Source organism: Zosterops lateralis (assembly GCF_965231275.1).
Source record: "Zosterops lateralis genome assembly, chromosome: 4".
NCBI lineage: Eukaryota > Metazoa > Chordata > Aves > Passeriformes > Zosteropidae > Zosterops > Zosterops lateralis.
The window spans coordinates 34,773,021-34,793,509 of NC_139765.1; the positions used below are offsets into that span (position 1 = coordinate 34,773,021).

Genomic DNA, 20,489 nt, shown 5'->3' on the forward strand with positions numbered 1-20,489 from the left:
GCACTAAAAATTCAGGTCATAGCTGTAGTCATGCATGAAAATTGAGAATATGAGCATAACTATTAGCAAATCTATGAAACATTTGGTCTGAACCTTGGAACACTGTGTTCCTGTGGATACAGAACATTTGGTGCATTAAAAATATTGTTGTTTTTCACTTCTTGTTCCTTTCACTATCTTGAAAGTCAGCATAAGGGGTTTATAACTCTTTATATTTAGAGAAAATGATTTTATATTTTTTATTAACAAATATTCACTGAGTGTATTTACCAGTGAAAAATGTTGACAGCTGTATTTTGTGTTTTACTTGTTATATTATCCTCAGTGGCTATACAATAAAAGATCTGTCATACAGTGAATGTCATCTTTTTGATATATCTAGTCCATTCCACAATTCTTATTCAGAGAATGTTTAGGGGTTTTTGCTAAATAATAGAAAACACATAGCTCTAAATAAAAATAGTCTCTGCAAAAAAAATGGATTTATCCAATCTAGCTCTTTTCAGTTGGCTCCAGCAACAGAACTCTTGGGCAATTTTTTTTTTTTACTGACTGTGTGGCTGGTGGGTTGCTTGTGTCAATGCAACTTTAGATAGGTTCCCAGAGATTTCCTCCTGAAGCAAAGGAGAGGAACAGACAGAGCCTTTTCTAAAATGTGACTCAGAGCACCTAAGTTAAGATTATTGCTATGATTTTTTTTTTCAGGATTCCTCTGAAGAATCTAGATAACTAGATAATGATAACTTTGCACAACAACAGTGTGTACTGAAAGTACAGCTATAATTGTTCTACCCTCAGGCTGTACATGCCCCAGCTCAATTTGGAAATCCAGTGCTACAGATGACAGACTTTTCATATTATCAATAATTTCATGTCTATCTATGTGTACCTGTACATGCATCTGTTTAGACTAATACAAAAAATCTCCCCCCAAGAAACCCCACAGAAATATCCCTGGACCATTCAAATTGCCTTTTTGTGGTTTTCCCTTTCCCCAGCTCTCACATGACTGAAAAACCAAATACAATATTTAATTCTACCATGTCATGTATTAGATTAAAATAGTATGAGTAAATTAAGATTCTTCAGAGTAATAAGATATTGGTAAGATCAAAAATCCTTGCACAAAAATGGCAAAATTTCATACAGCTTGTACTGGTAAATATATTGGTAGATAGATGGATAAAGAGATAAATATGTTTGTGTGTAGATACATAGATACAGATAGAAATGGAGAGATGTAACTTCCAACAAAAGTGCATCAAACTTAGAAACATCTGACATGAAGTGTAAGAGTAAATTAATAAAGCAGGTAGAAAATAATGCACTGAAACTTCTGTTCTGACTTACCATCTTCATCAGTTAGTATATGCAGAGGTGAACTATGAACACCCTCCCCCATTCTGGTACTAGCAGACACTTCTACAGTATATTCTGTATATTTATTTAAATCTAAACAAAAAAAAGAATAATTCAATAAAAAAACCATTCAATAGGACAAATTATTTTTTTTAATGGACTGTAAGTATTTTTGAAACAGTGAATAAGCCTACCATACTGATCTGTGTCATTAGAGACTGAAATAAGCATCGGGAGAGCTTGAAACACAAAACATTTTGCAAAAGAAGGGGCAAACCCTAATTACCAGTTTATACTTCACATTCCTAGAATGCTTTGCAGTTTGTCCTTGGCTGTACTCTGAAAAAGTAGCAGTGAAAGTACTGAGCTCCCAGCATTAATTGCTGTGCCATGCCCCAGCAATAATGACAGAACTTAGGAAAAGATGCAAAGGTGAATGGAAAAAGAAATTTTTTTATCTAGAATAAGATCAGAAACATACACAGGTGACTTGAGGGCTTACTTTGTTATAATGATAGGTCTGCAAAGATATCTATTGCAGTTTCTTGTACTTTAAACATCTAAAATACAGTGAGATATATGTTAGAGGCTCTACCATTCAACCATTTCACCACATTATGACAGGTCACAAGTTATTTCTCAGGACAGGGAGTAAAAAACTTTCTGTAATGGCAAGAAGGATCAGGTCCAACCAATGAACTAATATATCTGTCTGTCTGTCACATGCTTCTCAGAAAATCTCACAGTTGCCATAAGTTCCAGATCATTATATACTGGCCTGTAATACGTAGTGTCAGAAGAGTAGTGTTTATAACTCTTTGCTCAGTCCCATTAGTCCTCATGAGATATATTGTGTAGGTCTGTATGATTCCATTGGGAATGGATGGTGGAAAAAATGATAATTCAATTTCCATGGATGAGATGTTTCTATAGGTTATGTTTTCTGGTGCAGAATCAGGAACTAGAAGAAAAAAATGATAGAAGATTTCAGTCAGCTTCATTGATTTTGAAAGAAATTTTATAAACCGGTTTCAATGAAACATATTGTAAACATTTGGATTTTTATCTTATGTTTTTATGAGATGCATTTTAAAAGAGGCTGAATTTGAAGATCAAAATCACTTAGACACACACAGTACCAACAAGGTAATTAAAAAAAAAATTATAGAAATCATCTTAATTCAGCTTCATTGTTCTCATGGCTGTGCTTGGCCATGGACCCACTTGCATCCAGTCCCTTCCTGACATGGCAGCCCAGCCTCAGCTTGGCTCCCCCACTGCAGGCCTGTAAGCAAATACTTCTAAAACTATTAAAACTTATCTCCCAGCCATCAAAAGTTATAATAAAGGAACTTCTTGTCAAAAATTTTCATTTTTTAAAAGATACTCACCTGTTTCAGAAGTTCTGACCAGAAGCGGAAAGGACGACTGATTCCCATAGCCAAGTCTGGTGAATGCCCTTACTGAGATACTGTAGAGAGTATATGGCTTCATTTCACTTAGTGATATACTTGTAGATGAGGCATTTTTAATAAAAATATCGTTGGAATAGCTGTACAGAACTTCATAGTGAGTTATGAGACCATTAGGCTGCTCAGGTGGTAACCATCTCAGATTTATTTCTGTTGCAGTTACATTAATTAATTCTAAGTTTTGAGGTGGCGAATCTGGTTCTGTAACACAGAAATCAGGAAAAAAACCTTTCCAAATAATTGAATACAGGACAGAGATCATAAACCTATTGGATCCTGGCATTGGATCCTAGCTGTACCAAATGGGCTACACTCATTTCCTCATTCACCTTCTCAAAAAGCCTTACCTGTTTTTATCTCAGTTCATTTTGGTATGTGTCTTTTCCATTCGTAAAACTAGGCATCTTTTTGTATTATGACACTAACTTTTCTGGAATTTCTTCTAACTCTATCTGCACTTATTAAGAAAAAAAATACTTCTCTCTACCAATCTCATTCAGACTGAGCCCTCAAATCCTCTCATTGTCTTCCTCATAGTGAGTTCTTTAAATTTGGAATAATGTCCTCTTACTGTTTTCTATGTAAATAACTACCCTTGGTGCTTCAGTCAATCAACAATTGAACCAAGAAAGGGACTGTATGCACGGTAACTAAATTTCCTTTAGTGAACCCTGTGTAAATCTTGTGTACTCTGGTGTGAAGGTCAAGCACAAAACAAGTCCATCTCCAGGGTGGTGCATGCCTAAATCTACTGGCAATGTATGAGTTCATGTGACTCCAGGGAGCTAATAAGGGATGGAAGTGTTGAAGGACTGAGTGGGCTGCACTTATGAATAAAATCAGCTCTGAATGTCAACTTTGATTCCTCTGATGGCTTCACCACTTCACCCCTGAAATAATCTGTAAAATCACGATAAATATACACTACCTACTCAGGATCCTATGATTCAGTTTGTGTACAAATATCCACTTGCAGATATTTCAGAATTCATTATGAATTTTTTTGCCTAGAAGGTCTCACAAATAATTTTCATTTCTGATTTCTGAGCACATGAAAGTGTTAACTGTAACAGATCACTGCTCTCTGGATGACAGGACTACCCACACGAATATTTCCCATGTGAAGAAGTTTAATTTTTAATTGAAATGCATTTTGCCATTTATCTTGCATGGTAAAATATTTAAATGCAACAGCCTAGTTTCTTCCATCCTAATGCAAGTTATCTAAGACAGTTGTAGTGAATCTTTTATTTGGAGATATCTGTCTTTTCAAGAGTCAAACACATTTCTGTTCTGAGGTTGGCTAAAATTAGGACACATGAATCTCAGCCTGAATTACTTCAGGAAAGCTAAAAAACAAGAAGGAAAAGATAAACAATTATGCATAGCCTTATAAAAAGGCAAGAATTTTTGGTGGGTTTCTCACTAGTTTCCTCAAGCCTTACATAGCTCTTTTATGAATGAATGATCAATTGACTGTTGGCTCTGAACAGAGAAACTCAACTCTGAAAAATTTCTTTAACATTCACGAGCAAGGGATTGTAAGCTTTCAGAGAAAAGAATATTTATATAAGAAATTTTCTGTTCTTGTGATATGCCTTTCTTCTGTAAAAAAATAACAGCATAGGAGAATGAAAATTTTAAAAATATTTGCAACTATTTTAAGTTTCACCACTTAACTGATATTTTGTGTGGTTATTCAAATCACCTAAGCTTCATAAATACCCATGATTTATAATCCTGTAGTTCTTTTTTCTGCTTTATTGACACTCGATTATGTTTCTTCTATTGTAGTACATTTGAAAATGAGAGAGATAAACAACAATTGGCCAATCACCCTCTGTATTATTTCAGTAAACCTGGAAATAACTTTGCTGAAACCAGTGAAAATACAAACTTGCTACAAACAAGAAAAGACTAATATTCATGGCTCTAGTCTGCAAATGAAATTCCATGTTTTCATTGCAGAAGCCAATGACAACTCCAGCTCTTGCCCCAATACCTTATTGGGTTAAAACTGCCTTGCAAGTAAGAAAATAAGACTAAAAACCTTCATGATGTAGTATTATACCTGACATTAAAATTATTGACCAGTCTTAAAATTAATAAAACTTATACAAAAACAACTGCTTATTATATTCAGCATTAAAAAAACACTTCACTTTATCAGCATCTTTGCCTACAAATTGAAATATGGCCTCTGAATTGTTGAAATGTCCATATGCTTCAAAACCAACCTAATTTGCACATGATAACAAAAATAAAGAAGATAAAATAGAGTCACAAAGGTTATGATTTAGATGAGTGCAAGGGACATATTGTTTAGAGAGAGAGAGCTGCAGGTCTGCAGCTTTCTTTCCATTTGTCTATCGCATTTGAAATTAGTTGATTGCAGGTCATGCCGCAGCTTTCATTATTATTTTTTTAGCACTTACCAAAAAATGGTCTGAATGAAGTCACTGACTGATAGAAGACTAATAATTTCAACATTGGTTTTATTTATACACTCTGTTCCCTCTTTTTCGTATGTGCCAGCCTTCTTTTTGAACAAACACAAACTTCAGTACAGAAAATAAATCATCATTGCAAACAACATATTACCGTCCTCAGGGGTTCGCACAAAAACATCATTCTCTTCAGACAAAGCACTTTCTCCAACTGCAGTGGAGGCTGTCACTCTCATTTTATAATTTGTGTACTTTTTTAAACCTGAAAAAATTAATTTAAAAAATCTTGACTCTTAACATCATAAACAAGACTGTTGACTTCTTTTGTCATAGCTACTTATAAAACTATAGTACTGGATACTGTGCTGAGAGTTTTTTATACACCCTTGTCCCCAAAAAGAATATGTACAATACCATTTATTTGATGGCAGTCAAACAGGCATGCAGTTAAATCAGCAGATTTTGAAGTAAGTCAACTGGCTTCAACACTGTAAATAGCTTAAAGAATTTGTCAAGGACATCAAATGATGTCATATATAAACATCCAAATATGGGGGTTTAGTCTGTATGTATTATTCTGATTAACATCAATTAATAAGGGAAACTCCATTATTATTGTGTTTGCTTCAATTACTATAAAAAATTACCACCTTAAAATAAGAAAATTTTATTAATGTCAGACAAATACTGTGAAAAAAATTCAATTGTGAAAAAAAACTTGACAATTTAGGAATATTTTCCTATGGGGACACAGGAGACTGAGGCATATATTCCAAGGAGAAATTCATTTCACTAACTACTTCTTGTACCATTTCAAAAATTACTGTTTATCTTAACCAGTTCTCTTCTCCCATCTCACATATCCTACATATTCCTCCACAGTAAACAAGTCTGAGTAGTGTCCCAACCTTGTTTTCACATGCAGTTTTGTTGTGTGCTTGTGGACATGTGAATGTGTGAGATTTGATCTAAATACATATCAAATGGCAACATCATATAAAATTGGGGGGGAAAAAGTTTCTAAAATGTACAAGCTTAAATTTTTGCATTTTTTTTTAATCAAATGACATTGTACCTGTCATGAGTAAGCTGTTGTTTGAAGTTGTTTCATGAAATGTTCTTTTTGTATCCAGTTCCATTGCATAAACAGTATAATGAATGATTTTCCCATTGGGATTTGCTGGAGGATCCCAATACAGCAAGATAGAGGAAGAGCTAATATTCTTGTAAGATATATTTTCTACTGAGCTTGGGACTTAAACAAAAATATAAAAACATAACAGTAAGTAAATATAATTAGTAAAACAGTTCAAACATTCAGTGAACTAAGTCATGTATGTTAACTTTGATAATACCAGATTTACAATTTACCTTGTTCATGTGTCCTGACTGTAAGAACTGATGGTGGTCCTTCTCCAACATCAGTGAACGCGGACACACTAATTGTGTAATCTGTGAAAGGTGTGAGGCCCTTTATAGCATATGACAGTTCTTCAGCCAATATGTCAATGTTGTACTGATTATCTGTGAGTAAATAGAGAGAAACAGCTACTTACTCATAAAGTCATTTTATTTCTTATGCATTCTAAACTCACTTTGGCATGGCAACCTGGAATTATTTTATTCTAAAGTAATTAATTTTCATGTCAATTATAAAAATATAAAGAAAAGTCTACATTCTACCTCTTAACTCCCTAAAGGAGAGTGTATTATAGGTCCATTTTCATGTGTACAATAGATAGATTGGCCTAAGTGAAAAAATGAATGAGCAACAAGTAGAATTGTGAGGTTTTGTGAATAATCCCCTAGAAGCTAGAAAAGGGTACTTTTGTATAAGCCCTAATCTCTTCAGTGATTTCAGAACAATGGCTCCTAGACTGATGGAGCTTTTAAAGAGTTTTAAATATTTTTATTTGAGAAAGACAGATTCCCTCTTCCAAGCCCTCCCAGTGGTGCTAGAACAATAGTACTTGGAAAGGCTGCCTTCACAGATCCCTTCATGCTGGTATTTTTAGTAGAAGAGTTGTGGCCAGTAGAATGATGAAACCATGACCACAAAGAGATTTTGGTGCACTTACAATGAAATTCGAAGTCAGCCTGTGTTAGCCAAAGCCGTGTTAGCTAACACAATTCAACCTGTGTTAGCCAAAACCGTCTGCTATAAAGCAGTCATTATGCCAATGCAACATGAAAAGGTGTGTGTTCTTCACATACCTGAATATCAAGCTCAGAGCTCAGTGAGAAGGGCATTAAAATGAAGGCATTGAAAAATCAGCAGAACCTGTCAAAAATTTGGCTGTCAACAGCTTTAACTACTATAATAACTCCTATAAAATAATACTTGTATGGTAGACCACAACAAACACTGGCTGAAATAAATTTTCAGCAGCACAGACTTCTTTTAGCACTCAATACCTCAAACTGAATGAGACCATAAAAAGAAGATTTACATTTAAAACATTGTACATTTCTTGTGTATGACAAAGAAGATCTTTCAGGATTAACATAGCACAGAAAATATCCACTGTCATTTAAAATAATGGATTAAAATGTGAGGTTTAAATACTAGTGCATATACATTAATTCAGTGACTTATTTAAATCATTAAAAAAAACCCCAAAAAACAAAAACAACAACATTATTTTCTCCCCACCATAAAAACACTGTAAAAATTTAGAGTGATATTTGAAATCCCTGCCTGTCAGCTGAGGGCTGCTTAATGATTTGTAAATATCCATACATGGTAAAGAAACAGTGGTCCATTGATAATACAGAACAAGTGTACTCACTAATGACATCACCATGTCATGGGGTCATCTCCACCTGTTTGTAACCCATATAGCAAAGTTGTAACTTTTTGACCTATTTACCTTCACTGACATTTGAAAACCTATTAGTCAAAAGGCTTAGAGAAATCAAGGTCTCTGAAGGGCTTGGAGATATGTTAATCCCTGACAATCACACCTGCTTTGGCAACTGTAATAACTGATTGTCTATGCAGCTTGGCTGATGGCTTTCGGGGGCTCCTTTCACTAGGAAGAAGGTCAGCTGGGTGACAAGGGGCTAGTTCCTGCCTGTGTGGCATTCCCATTTGCTTCAGAAGGTTATTTGGTAGTAAAAAAAATCTGACTCCAGCAAATGACCCATTTATAATTTGCTTGAACCATGTGCTAAAGATCATATCTGGGACAGTGATGGGGGTCCTTCAGAACAAAGAAGCAGGTAGAAAGATACCCTAAAATATCTTACCCAAAGCAGAATGTAGTTCTGCAGCTCCATTTATATCAGGCAAATTATCACCAGATACACTTGTAAATGTTACTGGAGAAGTTGTCTGAATGCTGGAAAACATTTCAGCTGAACCTTCATACAAATCGTCTGCTTCCATTGAATTCCAAAGGGGAGAAGTTGTTTTGATATTTTCATTTATTGTGTATGGTTCCAAAGAATCAATCAGATACTATAAATAAGAAATATAAAAAGAATTACAAACCTAGTAATCACTAAATTATATAATTAAATTTCTATATAATATAGATATAATGCTTGAATGTTTGTGCATGCATAGAGGTAGTATATAAATGTTGGCATACAAACATTTTTGGTCATTAGAATAATTTAAAAATATAATCTTTGTCATAAAAATGTTCAGCTGCCAGTAGCCTACAACATTTTATTCTGCTTACTGTTTAACCAAACACCTCTTCTTCAAAAAAAAATTTAAAATACATATTTTATATTAAGGTGGTGATTTTAAAGTAAGGCCTTTCATTTTAAAGCTATATCTTTGGAGCTATATTGAATAGATACAAATTTGAACTTGGGAGATTTTATTGTACTAACTATATCCTGAAAGAAATTAGCAAGCACTGAAAACAAGAGGCCCTTCCAGTCCCTCAAGAAAAGGATTAGCAGGCTGACTAGAACTCTGAGAGGGAATAAGAGGAGAGGGAGAAAACCAGAAGCTAATTAAATAAAGGGGAGATAGAAATAAGGGGATATATATGTGAAAAGGAAGAGTGAAAGGGAGGTAAGTGACATGGGGCCCGTAGGACAGAAAACGCAAAGAACAAACATTGGAAAGGGGTGGCGGCAGATATAAGCGGAGCAAGAACAACAACGAGAGGAGAAACGAAAGCAGAAAAGAGAAGAGAGGCTAGAGCATTGGTACAAAATGGTGTGCTAGCACCAGATCTTCACGCCCCTTCAAAATCTGAGACCAAATCCAGGACTCAAGTATCTCTGAATTGTTCTGCTGTCATCGGGAACACTCCCCACTCACACATATGGCCCATCTCATTGCCAGAAAGAGATGATTTTATAGTGGTGTAACTAATGCACATTAGTCCTCTCTCTATGGACTCTGGGTAGAGAAAGGGCAAAACCACTTTTTTAGTCCTTTAACATGAGGTACATTAGCCACAGGCACAGATAGAGCATCAATCTCACCTGGAGTACCAAGAAGTAAAACCTGTGTATGACTCATATTCACCAGCATTTTACAGAAAAATAGTAGGCCACATGGAAATACTTTTTGCTTAGGATTTTCCACATGTAAGACAACAGCTTTTTATTGCTACTGGTTATTGAGTACCATTAGCACTGTGGGTCTGCCAGTTCAAGTCCTGTAGCTGCTCTAAGCTGTGGTCAATGCAGTTCTAGAAAAAGCAGGATTCTTTATGATTTGCTTTGGTTTTTAATTAGAAAATTACATTCAATAAATTATAATAAAGCAGCAATGATACTACAGTAAGAACTCAAAAATTACAAAATTCCATAACTAAAACATTTTTGTGCAGACTACTTTAACTTTTTTGTGTCTGGACGATGATACAATCTTTAATTACAGATTTATATACTTTTTTTTTCCAAGGATGCCTGCCTGGTCTAATGAATGGATCCTTATCCTAACTTTTTTTCCCCTTGCTCCTTATTTAACATTTGACTCCAGGGCTCTATTTAATATATATCGCTCAACTTGAAAGTGAGCTCCTTCCTTGAGCTCTACATCAAAAACTTAGATTCCAATTCAGATCCAGTGAAAGACATCACTGAAAAAATAAAAAAAATATGCAGACTTTGGACACCTGTTTTCAAAATTCAGCCCAAAAAGCCCTACCTCAGAAAGAATTCAATCCTGAGCTGAATGTTTGACGTCTACAGTTGGGGTCTACAGTTTCGTGCTGCATACTCAGAGCTGCTCCTCTAAGCATATAAAGCACATCAGCACACAAAATGCAGAAGCTAGACTGACAGTCGAAGTCCCCTAAGAGATTTGATCCCATAGATGTGCAAAGATATCCTTAGTATGTAACCACAGCATGGAGTTAAGCATGTAGCATCTCACATGTGAACCTAAGGATACAAAAGGAGGCAGGAAGTCTAAGCCTGTCTGCCTTGCTAGTAGAACACTTAACCAGCCTTTGGATATTTCTGCTGAATTCACAGGGTTCATACCCACGTCTTCTAGAGATTTGACAGAGTGGCTGTGTATCAATCTAGGCACCCAAATCTTTACTCTTAATAGTCTGGCCACTCTATGCTGAAAAGAAGTCAAGGACTCAGAAGGACAAAACTGTGGGCTGTGGCTTCCTGCCTTCAGCAGCTGGATCATTCCATCAGAATGATTTATTTTTTCATGTTGTGGAAACAACATTATTGGAATCTTTTTGAAAGCCAGTCAGAGAAAGAGAGTGGACTGAGGAAGCTGGCTTTTAAAAATATTGACAAATCCTCCGTGGGAGCTAGTTCCACATTCTGTAAATGTCAGATAAGGCAGAGAGCAAATTCAATCTAACATAAAATACATATTAAAAAAAAAGAAAATAATACCTTATTTTTATCTGTAAGAATAGTGTTTTCCAGAGTGACAAGTGTTTCCTGCACATCTACTTTAACTCTGTACTGGGTAATGATTCCATTCGGTTGTTGTGGCTTCCTCCAAATGATTTTTATGTATGTGGCTTCCACTTCTGCCACTTGTAGATCTGATACAGCACCTGGGACTAAATATTCAAGAAGAAATTTGAGTTCATTAAACGTTTATGATTATTACAAAGTTTTTCAGCACTGTATAAAAAGTACAATAGACAATCAAATTTCATATCCTTATCTTCTCAGTTGACCCTGTGCAGGGTAGAGACTTACTTCACATGTTTTCTTAGCAAACAAGTTACAGTTCTAAAAATATGTACACTTCTTTTAACGCATAAGATGTTTATGAGTATGGTCAGAGACTAAGATGATGTAAACCAGGACAGCTCTACTGAGGATTGAATCTACTCTTGATTGGAATCAAGCAGACCTTTGCTATTTTCCTATATAGAATCTTAAGTATACTTGAAAGGTTAGCTCGAAAATCATCAAATCCATACTAGAATGAAGTAAAGAGCTCGGAAAAACAATTAATATGATACAGCTTATTAATGTCCCTTTTACAAAAGGCTTCTTTAATCTTATTTAGGTTTACATAATTTTATTTATATTATATATATTTCTATGTGTGTGTAATTATAGATATAATATATATATCTATAGCAATTATAGATAGAAATTATATCGTTTATATAATTTCCTCTTTAAACATCCAGTCTTTATTATATTATCATTTCCATAGGACCACCAGAGATAAAATGCATTTATATTCAATAGAATGACATTCAGATTTGATACAAAAAAGAGGTTTTTTTCCTAATACACTTCAATAAAAGACAATTTTGAAATTACTTGCATGACAAGGATTTTTGGATTTGGCATTAAAATAAAACCCTCTATATTATGCTGAAAAAAAACCCCAAACACACCAAAATTCCCTTTGGCTTCTAACAGTGCATTTCAACACAAGATGAGAATGAGTGACTGTATTTAGGTAGGTCATCTCTGGAAACTGTCTCTGAGAGCTGCCAAAAGCAGATCATTCGGGAAAGAATGCAATAAATAAAGATAGGTTTTCCTCCCAGTGCTACACCTTGACAACAAACACTGCCAACGTCCCTGAGGCAGAGATTCTCTAAGTTTGTACTGTATGGCATAAGACAGAAATAACCATCTTGAAACTGCCTCTCTATTGCACACCAAAATCAGTTTTTCTTGCTTGCATCCTCAAATGATGACCAAGAATCCCATACAATCTCATACACATGTAAGACTAATCCACGCAGCCGGGGACTCTGACCTGGTGAGACGACTATTTGGGACCCCAAAGCCCAGAGCACAGAACCGAAGGTCTCAGAGGCAGAACCGAGCACTTGGCTGTACTGGGACAAGAGCCACGGTGGCTGGTGAGGGTGGCTCCATCAGAGGCGGGGATGGCCCTCGGGTGTGGTGGGAATGAGTCAAAGGAGAGGCTCCATGAGGACCGTGGGGCTGAACGAGGCAGCAGCGCCAACCTGCGCTGCTCTTCCTTTCCTCTTGCTGCCATCTAACGGGGGACAGGGGGCCCTGCCACTCGATTACTGTGTCTGAAATTAACTACTTTCATTGAGAAAGAAACTACATTTCTTTCACAATCTCTGAAGGCCTATGATAGCAGACAAATATACCGACAGAGTATGAACTTGACAAAAACAAAGAAATAAATTACATAGTGATATTCAGCTGAATTCTTTTCTATTTGTCATCTTTTTCATCTCTCGTAGTGCTCTTATATCCATTCTCTCCTTTGTGAAGTACCTTAAAGGCTCTGAAGGGAAAGCTGAAGCCCTTTATCACTTTCAATGCCTTTGTTTTGCCCCTCTGAGCTTACTCACCATCTGCAGGAGTGAAAACAGTGAGGTTGGTCTTTGGCCCCAGCCCAGCACTTGTCTCAGCGCTGACATACACCTCGTATGTCGCAAACGGCACAAGGTTACTGAACACAAACTTATGGTCTTTTGTACTGTTATCCAGAACGTGACCTGGAATTAAAGCCAGAGATTTTAGGTCTAAAACAGAAACACTCTATGGCTACTTTCCAGTATGATGAACCAATGAAAGGACCAATTTGTTTGGGGAAAAGGTAACCGGGAATCAGCTTCAGTGGAATAATGCTGAATATATGGGGAATGAAACAACAAACCAACCAACCAAACAAGCCACTGCAAGGAGGTGTGAGTTTTAAGAGGAAGAGATTAAAAAAAAAAGGTGTCTGATTTTTCCTGTGTGGGCCCATAAAAACATTAGAATACAGCTTATGTCTTACTTAACTACAGGCATTTCTATAACTTCTGTATATATACATGTCTGAGCCCAAAAAAAATTGCAAAAAAAATCAAAACAGACTTAAGAGTTTATTGTATACTGCATGAGAAGTAAAATTCTCCAGAAATCTTTAACAGAAAGAGAAAAAATAAAGGTACAGAATGATTTGGATATATAAGCACAGCCATTCAGCTGTGCTTAACCTGTCATCTCCTGAAAGACTGAGGAGAAGTTGATTTTCTACATTCTTAGGAATATCTAATGTGAATTTACTTTATACTCTTCCTTGTGATAGACTGACTTTTACCTTAAAATTAATCTACAAACCATTAAAACATGTAATAGTAAATAGGGATACATAACACTGCTTTTGAAAATGTATTTTTGATTGGCAGGCCCAGAAGAATGTGTAAGGAAATAATCACAAAAAAAAATCAAACAAAATGGCAACATCAACTCTGACTTACCAGATGGTCCATACAGCTCAACTCTGTAACTAAATTTCCCTGTTACTATGGCTGGTGGGTCCCACATTACAGAGAAAGACTTTGCTGTAATGTTGCTCTTGGCAAAATTCTGTGGTGGGTCTTCTGGAACTTAAACAATATTGAAAAACTCTTTGAACATAAAATACTTTACATTAGGATGTCCAAGAACACCATATCAGGCAAATAATTTTAAACATAAACATGAAATATTCTGAAGGGAAGCCATAAAAACATGTCATGAAAATTACTTGATTTCTGTTTTAAGGTAATTCTCAGCAAAGGTATCAAGATTGTTGATAGCATTAAAATAATCTCTAAGAGACAAAGGTCAAAAATAAATTGGAAATTAGCCCTGAAATCATTAGAAAGGAAATGGACCAAAATTTCATTAACCCTAGACACAGCAGCAGACTAAGGCTATTGAAATTCTATCAATAACTGAACATTTCTAGGAAGAAATATAATTTCTTTTTATCTGAACAGTGCCATCTATTTAGTATGAATGGGAACCAAGTAACATCAAACCACGTCAAGCAAAAGAATTACGTACTAGAAAAAGCCAGAAAGCCAGAATAATATTCCTCTGGAATGCCTTTTTTCTGTAGCTCTATTAACAGTGTTCCCACTACCTAAGCCATTATAAAAGTGCTACTCATGGACCATTGTTTCCAATTCCAATTTGTCAGTGCATTGCAAGTAATCAAAAATCAACTTCACCTAGTGCCTCAAGATTTCTTCAGCACTGAAGATCTTTCTGCAATAGGTGCAGATTGGCAACATAAGTACAGGAGTTTTCTTTATTATTCTTATTTCTCTACAAAGGCAAAACTTTAAGCACATTTCTATGTCCACAAACCTCATAATTTTAGAATATTGTTCCTGACAGCTATCCCCTTCATCTTTATTTTCAATTCTTCTACCATTATTCTATTATATGCAGTTCTTAAATTGTCCTCAGTTTTTCATAAACTTTGATCTATCCTGAGCATAATTTTGGTATCTTTGACTCCTAACAATAAGTGAACTCTCACTCACTGTGCAATATTAGATACATAAATATATATATATACATTTTCAATTGATTCCATCAGGTAAAATTAAATGATCATGAAAATACAAAAGCATGATGCAGATAAAGACAGATTAGGATAAAAGTATCTTGCAGCAGAAAATCACACCTGTATTTTGAAGTTTTTCACAAAAATCTGAGAACTTTATTGCCATTTTAAAGCCATATTTATTTAATGCACCTGATTCTGGTGTCCGGACAATTGCACTGTCGATGTAGCCTGCTTCAGTGGTAACTGCAGAGACTTCAAAAAGGTAGGTGGTGTATGGCCTGAGGTTGGTTACAACAAAACTGATTGGTTCACTCCAAACAGAGCTCATTTGACTTGGTGCCTCTGTACTCGGTGTCACTGTAGTCTGTGAAAAAATTGTAGATTTCCCAGAAGTACTTGAAGGAGTGGTAGTACTCCACAAAAAAGATTCACTCTTATCCTGTAAATAGAAAATATGAAACATAATAAGGTGCATCTATAACCAATAATTGTAAGTATAAGTAGATAAAAAAGGCAGACCATCTTTGAAAAAATTACCCTAAATTGATTCTCCTTTTTGTACCTCAGTTTCCAAATTTAGGCAGACTGGTAACGCATCCTGTTAGAGACAGTGTTATAATGTCCTGCCTTATTCAAAAAGATCTCAAATTTGACTGAACAGAAGCATCTCTCTAGGTTCCATTTAATTATTCCCAGTTTCCACTTTCAGCTTTCAGTCTCTTGAAAAGAAGTTCCCTAGCGAGGTCCTTTTGCATCACATATGTTGTAGGTATGTGAACACACATGTACAACATATACATATCCAAACATCACAGATAAAAGCAGACCAGAGTTTTTTAATCCATCATGTCAGGAGATAACCCTGAAAAACTGGTAGGCATTGTGGTGACCAATGCTTATGGTTCAGTAGGTGACAGCCTGCCTCCTCAGTGCTGAATTAAATCAGCCTGGTGTCAGGGACTTTTGCAATGCCTAAGATGATTTTCTAAATAAAAACCGAAACCAGAGTTATGATAATTCATGTCATTTAAAACTTCACTTTTTACTAAAACACTAAGTGTAGGAAATTGGGGGGGGTAAAAAGATAAAAGGAAAAAAAGTTTGGTTACTTGATGTTTTAACATTTGAGTAATTGCAAAGCTGTGCTCAAAGTAAGAAGGAAAAAGAGAAAAGAATACTAGAAGAGAGAATTTTCTTCAAGAAATTGCAAAAGGATACAATGGTTACAGGTATGAATTCAACTATAAGAAGAATTCAGACTACAACCATATTTTTGAAAATCACTCTGTTAATCATGTTTGGTTTTTATTTTCATATGAGAAGTATTTAAAAAATATTAAAATGTGGTACATAGAATAAAGCATACTTTTAAAATACAAAAAAGCATTATCATACTACATAGAAAATAAGACATTAGCAATACTATATGTCTGCACTGACAAAAAAACCCAAACTCGTAAGTTCTTGGTTTTTTCTAATTGAATAGTGTGAAAAACAAAAATCCAAACAAACAAACAAAAAATTGACAGCTGAAAACCCCAGAAATTTTCTATTTCATGATTTTCTGTTAAAAGGGTGCCAAACTTAACTTTTCATAGTATTTTTACTTTGATTAAACTGAACTTTTCAAGCAAAGAATTTAATTTAAACTTTTTTGAACAGAAAGGTTTTTCTTCGTCCATTTTATCCTGTCTTGGGACTAAGCTTGTAAGGTTTTTGGAATTTTTCTGAAAAGCAAGCCTCTACATTTTTATGTCTCAAATTTTAAATGTAAATCTATATTCTGTGGGTTGAGTCTATTTCTAATTTAAAAGGTTTATAGCACTTACATTACATTCTGGTAACCTCGCAGACAGAAGGTCCTCTACTTTAGCCAAGACATCTTTCACTACAATTCCACTTCTTGCATGTTTCACACTAATCTTGAAACTAGTTATCTTTCCATTTGGTTGCCGAGGGAGAAACCAGATCAGATTTACAGCTGAAGAATTTAAGGCTTCAACTGTGAGATTCACTACTTTGCCTGGAGCTTGAAAACAAAACAAACAAAAGTGTTGAGATAAACTTTTCTTCTCAGCACTGAAAAATAGCAAATTCTTTTTCTTTTAATGCCATTTCTAGCTTCCAAATTCTGAAGCAAACACATAGAAATCATTCACAAACACATGTAAAGTAGCTGATATACAACCAGCTATTTTTCAATCTGGTTTGAGTGAAAAATATAATTATCCATGTGGCAAGTTTACTACTCCTCCTTATACTGGGTCATTATTTATTGCATTATTTGTGCAGAGTGATGATTACTGCCATTAATTATCATATCTCACTCTGTAGTTTGCATAGAAACAGAAAGCAGCCCAAACACAGATAGACAGTCACTGCCTTGACAAGTTCTGTATTCCACTGAGACTTGTTCCCAAGTGGAGCTTGTCAGCCAAGGCACAACTGCTCCTGGAGCACGAGCAAGATCACAAACACCAACTAGTACAGATTGTGCAAAATCACTACATTTTTTAATCTTCAAAACCACCAACTCAGATTTTCATTTCAGACTTTTTACCTTTAGAACTAATACATAAAATTTTAATAAAATATATTCTGTTCTGAGCTTCTTAGAATCCATCACTAAACAAATACAGATTGATGTAGGCAGACAATGGCAGAGATGATCCCACAACAAAATCTGTCTCCTAGAACTGTTGCAGGCAACAGCAGATGGATCCACTTGATAGGTATCTCTGCTCTGCTGTGACCTTGCTTTCTGGAAGCTGGCTACCTAGAAACTGGCATAAGAAAACTCCAAGAAAAACAGACTTTGTGTACAACAAATACCCCTATGGGCACACCCTAAGTGCTGCTGTTAGCAAATAGAATAAAACAAAGTTTTGTCACTGAGTGACAGAATAAGGATTTTGATCTAAATGCGTTGGAATTTGTTCAAGCATGAAATTTATCATGGAAATTTATTTGAACAAATTAGAGCAGCTTTAATCAAAATAATTAACAGCTTTATTAAGTTTACCACTTTCTGCAGTCTGAAAAAGGAAAGGATCACTAAACACTCCAATACCAGCACTGTTCTCAGCAGCAACCTACAGGAAAAAAAAAGAGAATCTACATTAGAAAATCTACAGAATATACAGTTTCAGGGAATATGAAAATCCCAAGGATACACTGAGATACAGCTTTTAGCTTTTAAACTATAAATAAACAAATGAATATGCCCTTTATAATTGTATTGTATAACCTATACTCAATGTTTACATATAAAAAAATAAAAGGGAAAAGTATGTAACAGCATAGGAAACTGAGATGCACTGTATGATGGAGATGCTTCAGTGCTCACCATCATGAATGAGTCTTCACACAGAAGAGCAATATATCAAGACTTTGCTAGAATTTATGGAGATAAATAAAACAACAATGCCATTTGCTCTGCCATATAGGATGTGGTGACAATTCAACTCAGTGATGGGCCATGGCATCCAGTAGTTACAAAGAAGGAGGAAGAAAGTTTAACTTCTTATTTAGAAAATAAGTAAAACGGAAAACAAAAGGTAAACATACGTAAAATTCCAGCAGTGTCTGTGAGAGGTGTGGGAAAGAAGAAGCAGAGTGAAAAGCTCTCCAGCAAGGTTAAAGCTGGTAGTGTCAGACAACAAAGGTGTGGCCACGGGGTTTAGGGAGCTGACAGTGCAGACTGTGGGGAATGCAGGGTGGGAAGGGGTAAAAACTAAGTGTGGATCACTGTAGAAGTGACAGACAGCACACAGAGGGTAACAAAGAGCAAAAATGGCCTCAGGCCAGAAAGGTAAACTTGTTCTAATCATTTCTTGGCACTAAACTGTATGTTTTTCAAAGACTGTAAAAATTAAACAAATGGACAAAGCTACAACAGACAAACACAGTAAAGGAATACAAGGTAGCATCAAAGACTTAATCTAGGATGCCAAAAAGAACCTGTGTGACTGGCTAGCTCCTTCCTAAGCCACACAAACACAAGCACACCCACCTCATGACTACAGCCAACCCTACCTACTTTTGCTTCACGGGGACAATGACTTGAAACATCTTTAGGCATTGATGAATTCTATGGTAATTGCAATGGCTGAGGAAATTGACTGGAGATCTTCAGGGACTTGACATGCAGTCAGGAAATCTGACAGTATTTAAATTACACTGTATAAATCTTAAGCTATGTCCCCACCCAAATATTTTTTTTGTTACCTCATCTCAAGATACATATTGTAGAAAGACCACAGAAACAAAATTAGCATTAAGATAAACATGGAAACTCCTACCACATATGTGCAGATTCAAGGCAACTGAATGGAATGAAGCAAATCAACACATAGTTTCATTTAATTCCTGGTATTTAAAAGAGGTACCTCTACAAGGTTTTCATGAAAGACTAAAGCAGACAAAGAGTTGCTTGACAAATATTGCCAATAGAGTAGCAGTTAATTTCTGTCCACCTGAAGTCATCTATAGTCAAAGAGTTCAGAGATGGATCACGAGTGCCTAATCTCAATGCAAACAAGTTCCATATATGGAAGACATGCTTTTTTGGATATGGCTGAGATGATTTAGTAATCTACATGTAATATGCAAAGCACATCAGTAATTTGAAAGATAGAATCTCAATGAAGATAAGGTAGGATTTAGACATTTCCAAAAATGCTACCCTTTGCTTTTTATGTTTTACCACATAACGTCATATGTCAATACGAATATCAGTAGAAGATAGTACATTTCAGTGCAAGTTTGACTGGAACATTTTAAAGCGGATTTTAAAAACAGTACTCATATAAACTCAAGTAAACAGATATCTCACTAATATACTTAGGTATATGGCAACATTAAATAACTTGGTTCCTCAGAAAACTCTAAAGGAATCTACTATAAACTCACAAAAATTCACAAAAAATCAGAATTCAAAATACTGAGAGGCATTTCTAAAGCTTTTACCATAATTTCATAAGTTGTTCCAGGGTTAAGACTGGTGAGAAGAACTTCCAAACTATCTGGCTTTGTTGTGACCTGTGTATAAGCTGTTTGCATCCATGGGCAGACTTCTTTATATTTAACAATATAGGAGAGAATTCTCCCATTTGGATAGAGTGGTGTGTTCCATGACAGCAGAATCCCAGCAGAACCCACTCTTTCACCTGCAAGGAACACAGGTGGCCCAGGATCTAAAAAAAAAAAAAAAAAAAAAAAAAAAAAAAAAGGTTAAAAATTATAAATATATATGCACATTCACATACTTACACACACAACACACACAACACATACAAGCAAAAAAAAAATTAACTAAGATTCATAAGAGTGGAGACATTCAAAAAATGCTATAGAGAAACTGATTCATCTGCCACCATAATCTCATAAATCTACTGAAAACTGATGTACTTCTGAATAAAAAGCTTTTTTCCTGGCTAGAGTTCTGTTAGAAATTATTAGATAATTTTGGAACACCAGAAACAT

At 35.3% G+C, this 20,489-nt stretch overlaps 1 protein-coding gene across 8 annotated transcripts in view; it reads right to left on the bottom strand.

Moving 5' to 3' along the window:
* Positions 1-20,489, bottom strand: part of PTPRQ (protein tyrosine phosphatase receptor type Q) — a 124,611-nt gene that overhangs the window by 79,233 nt on the left and 24,889 nt on the right. For 7 of the 8 annotated variants that reach the window (XM_083859429.1, XM_083859426.1, XM_083859425.1 and 4 more), the window contains 14 exons: positions 19,974-20,200; positions 18,028-18,097; positions 16,835-17,034; positions 15,195-15,444; positions 13,924-14,052; positions 13,027-13,173; positions 11,111-11,283; positions 8,528-8,738; positions 6,650-6,802; positions 6,354-6,533; positions 5,433-5,540; positions 2,751-3,032; positions 2,138-2,320; positions 1,351-1,452 (listed from right to left, as the gene is read on the bottom strand). In XM_083859429.1, coding sequence (XP_083715555.1) covers positions 1,351-1,452; positions 2,138-2,320; positions 2,751-3,032; positions 5,433-5,540; positions 6,354-6,533; positions 6,650-6,802; positions 8,528-8,738; positions 11,111-11,283; positions 13,027-13,173; positions 13,924-14,052; positions 15,195-15,444; positions 16,835-17,034; positions 18,028-18,097; positions 19,974-20,200 — 2,415 coding nt within the window. The remainder of the gene's footprint in view (positions 1-1,350; positions 1,453-2,137; positions 2,321-2,750; positions 3,033-5,432; positions 5,541-6,353; positions 6,534-6,649; positions 6,803-8,527; positions 8,739-11,110; positions 11,284-13,026; positions 13,174-13,923; positions 14,053-15,194; positions 15,445-16,834; positions 17,035-18,027; positions 18,098-19,973; positions 20,201-20,489) is intronic. The other variant, XM_083859427.1, reaches the window with a different exon arrangement.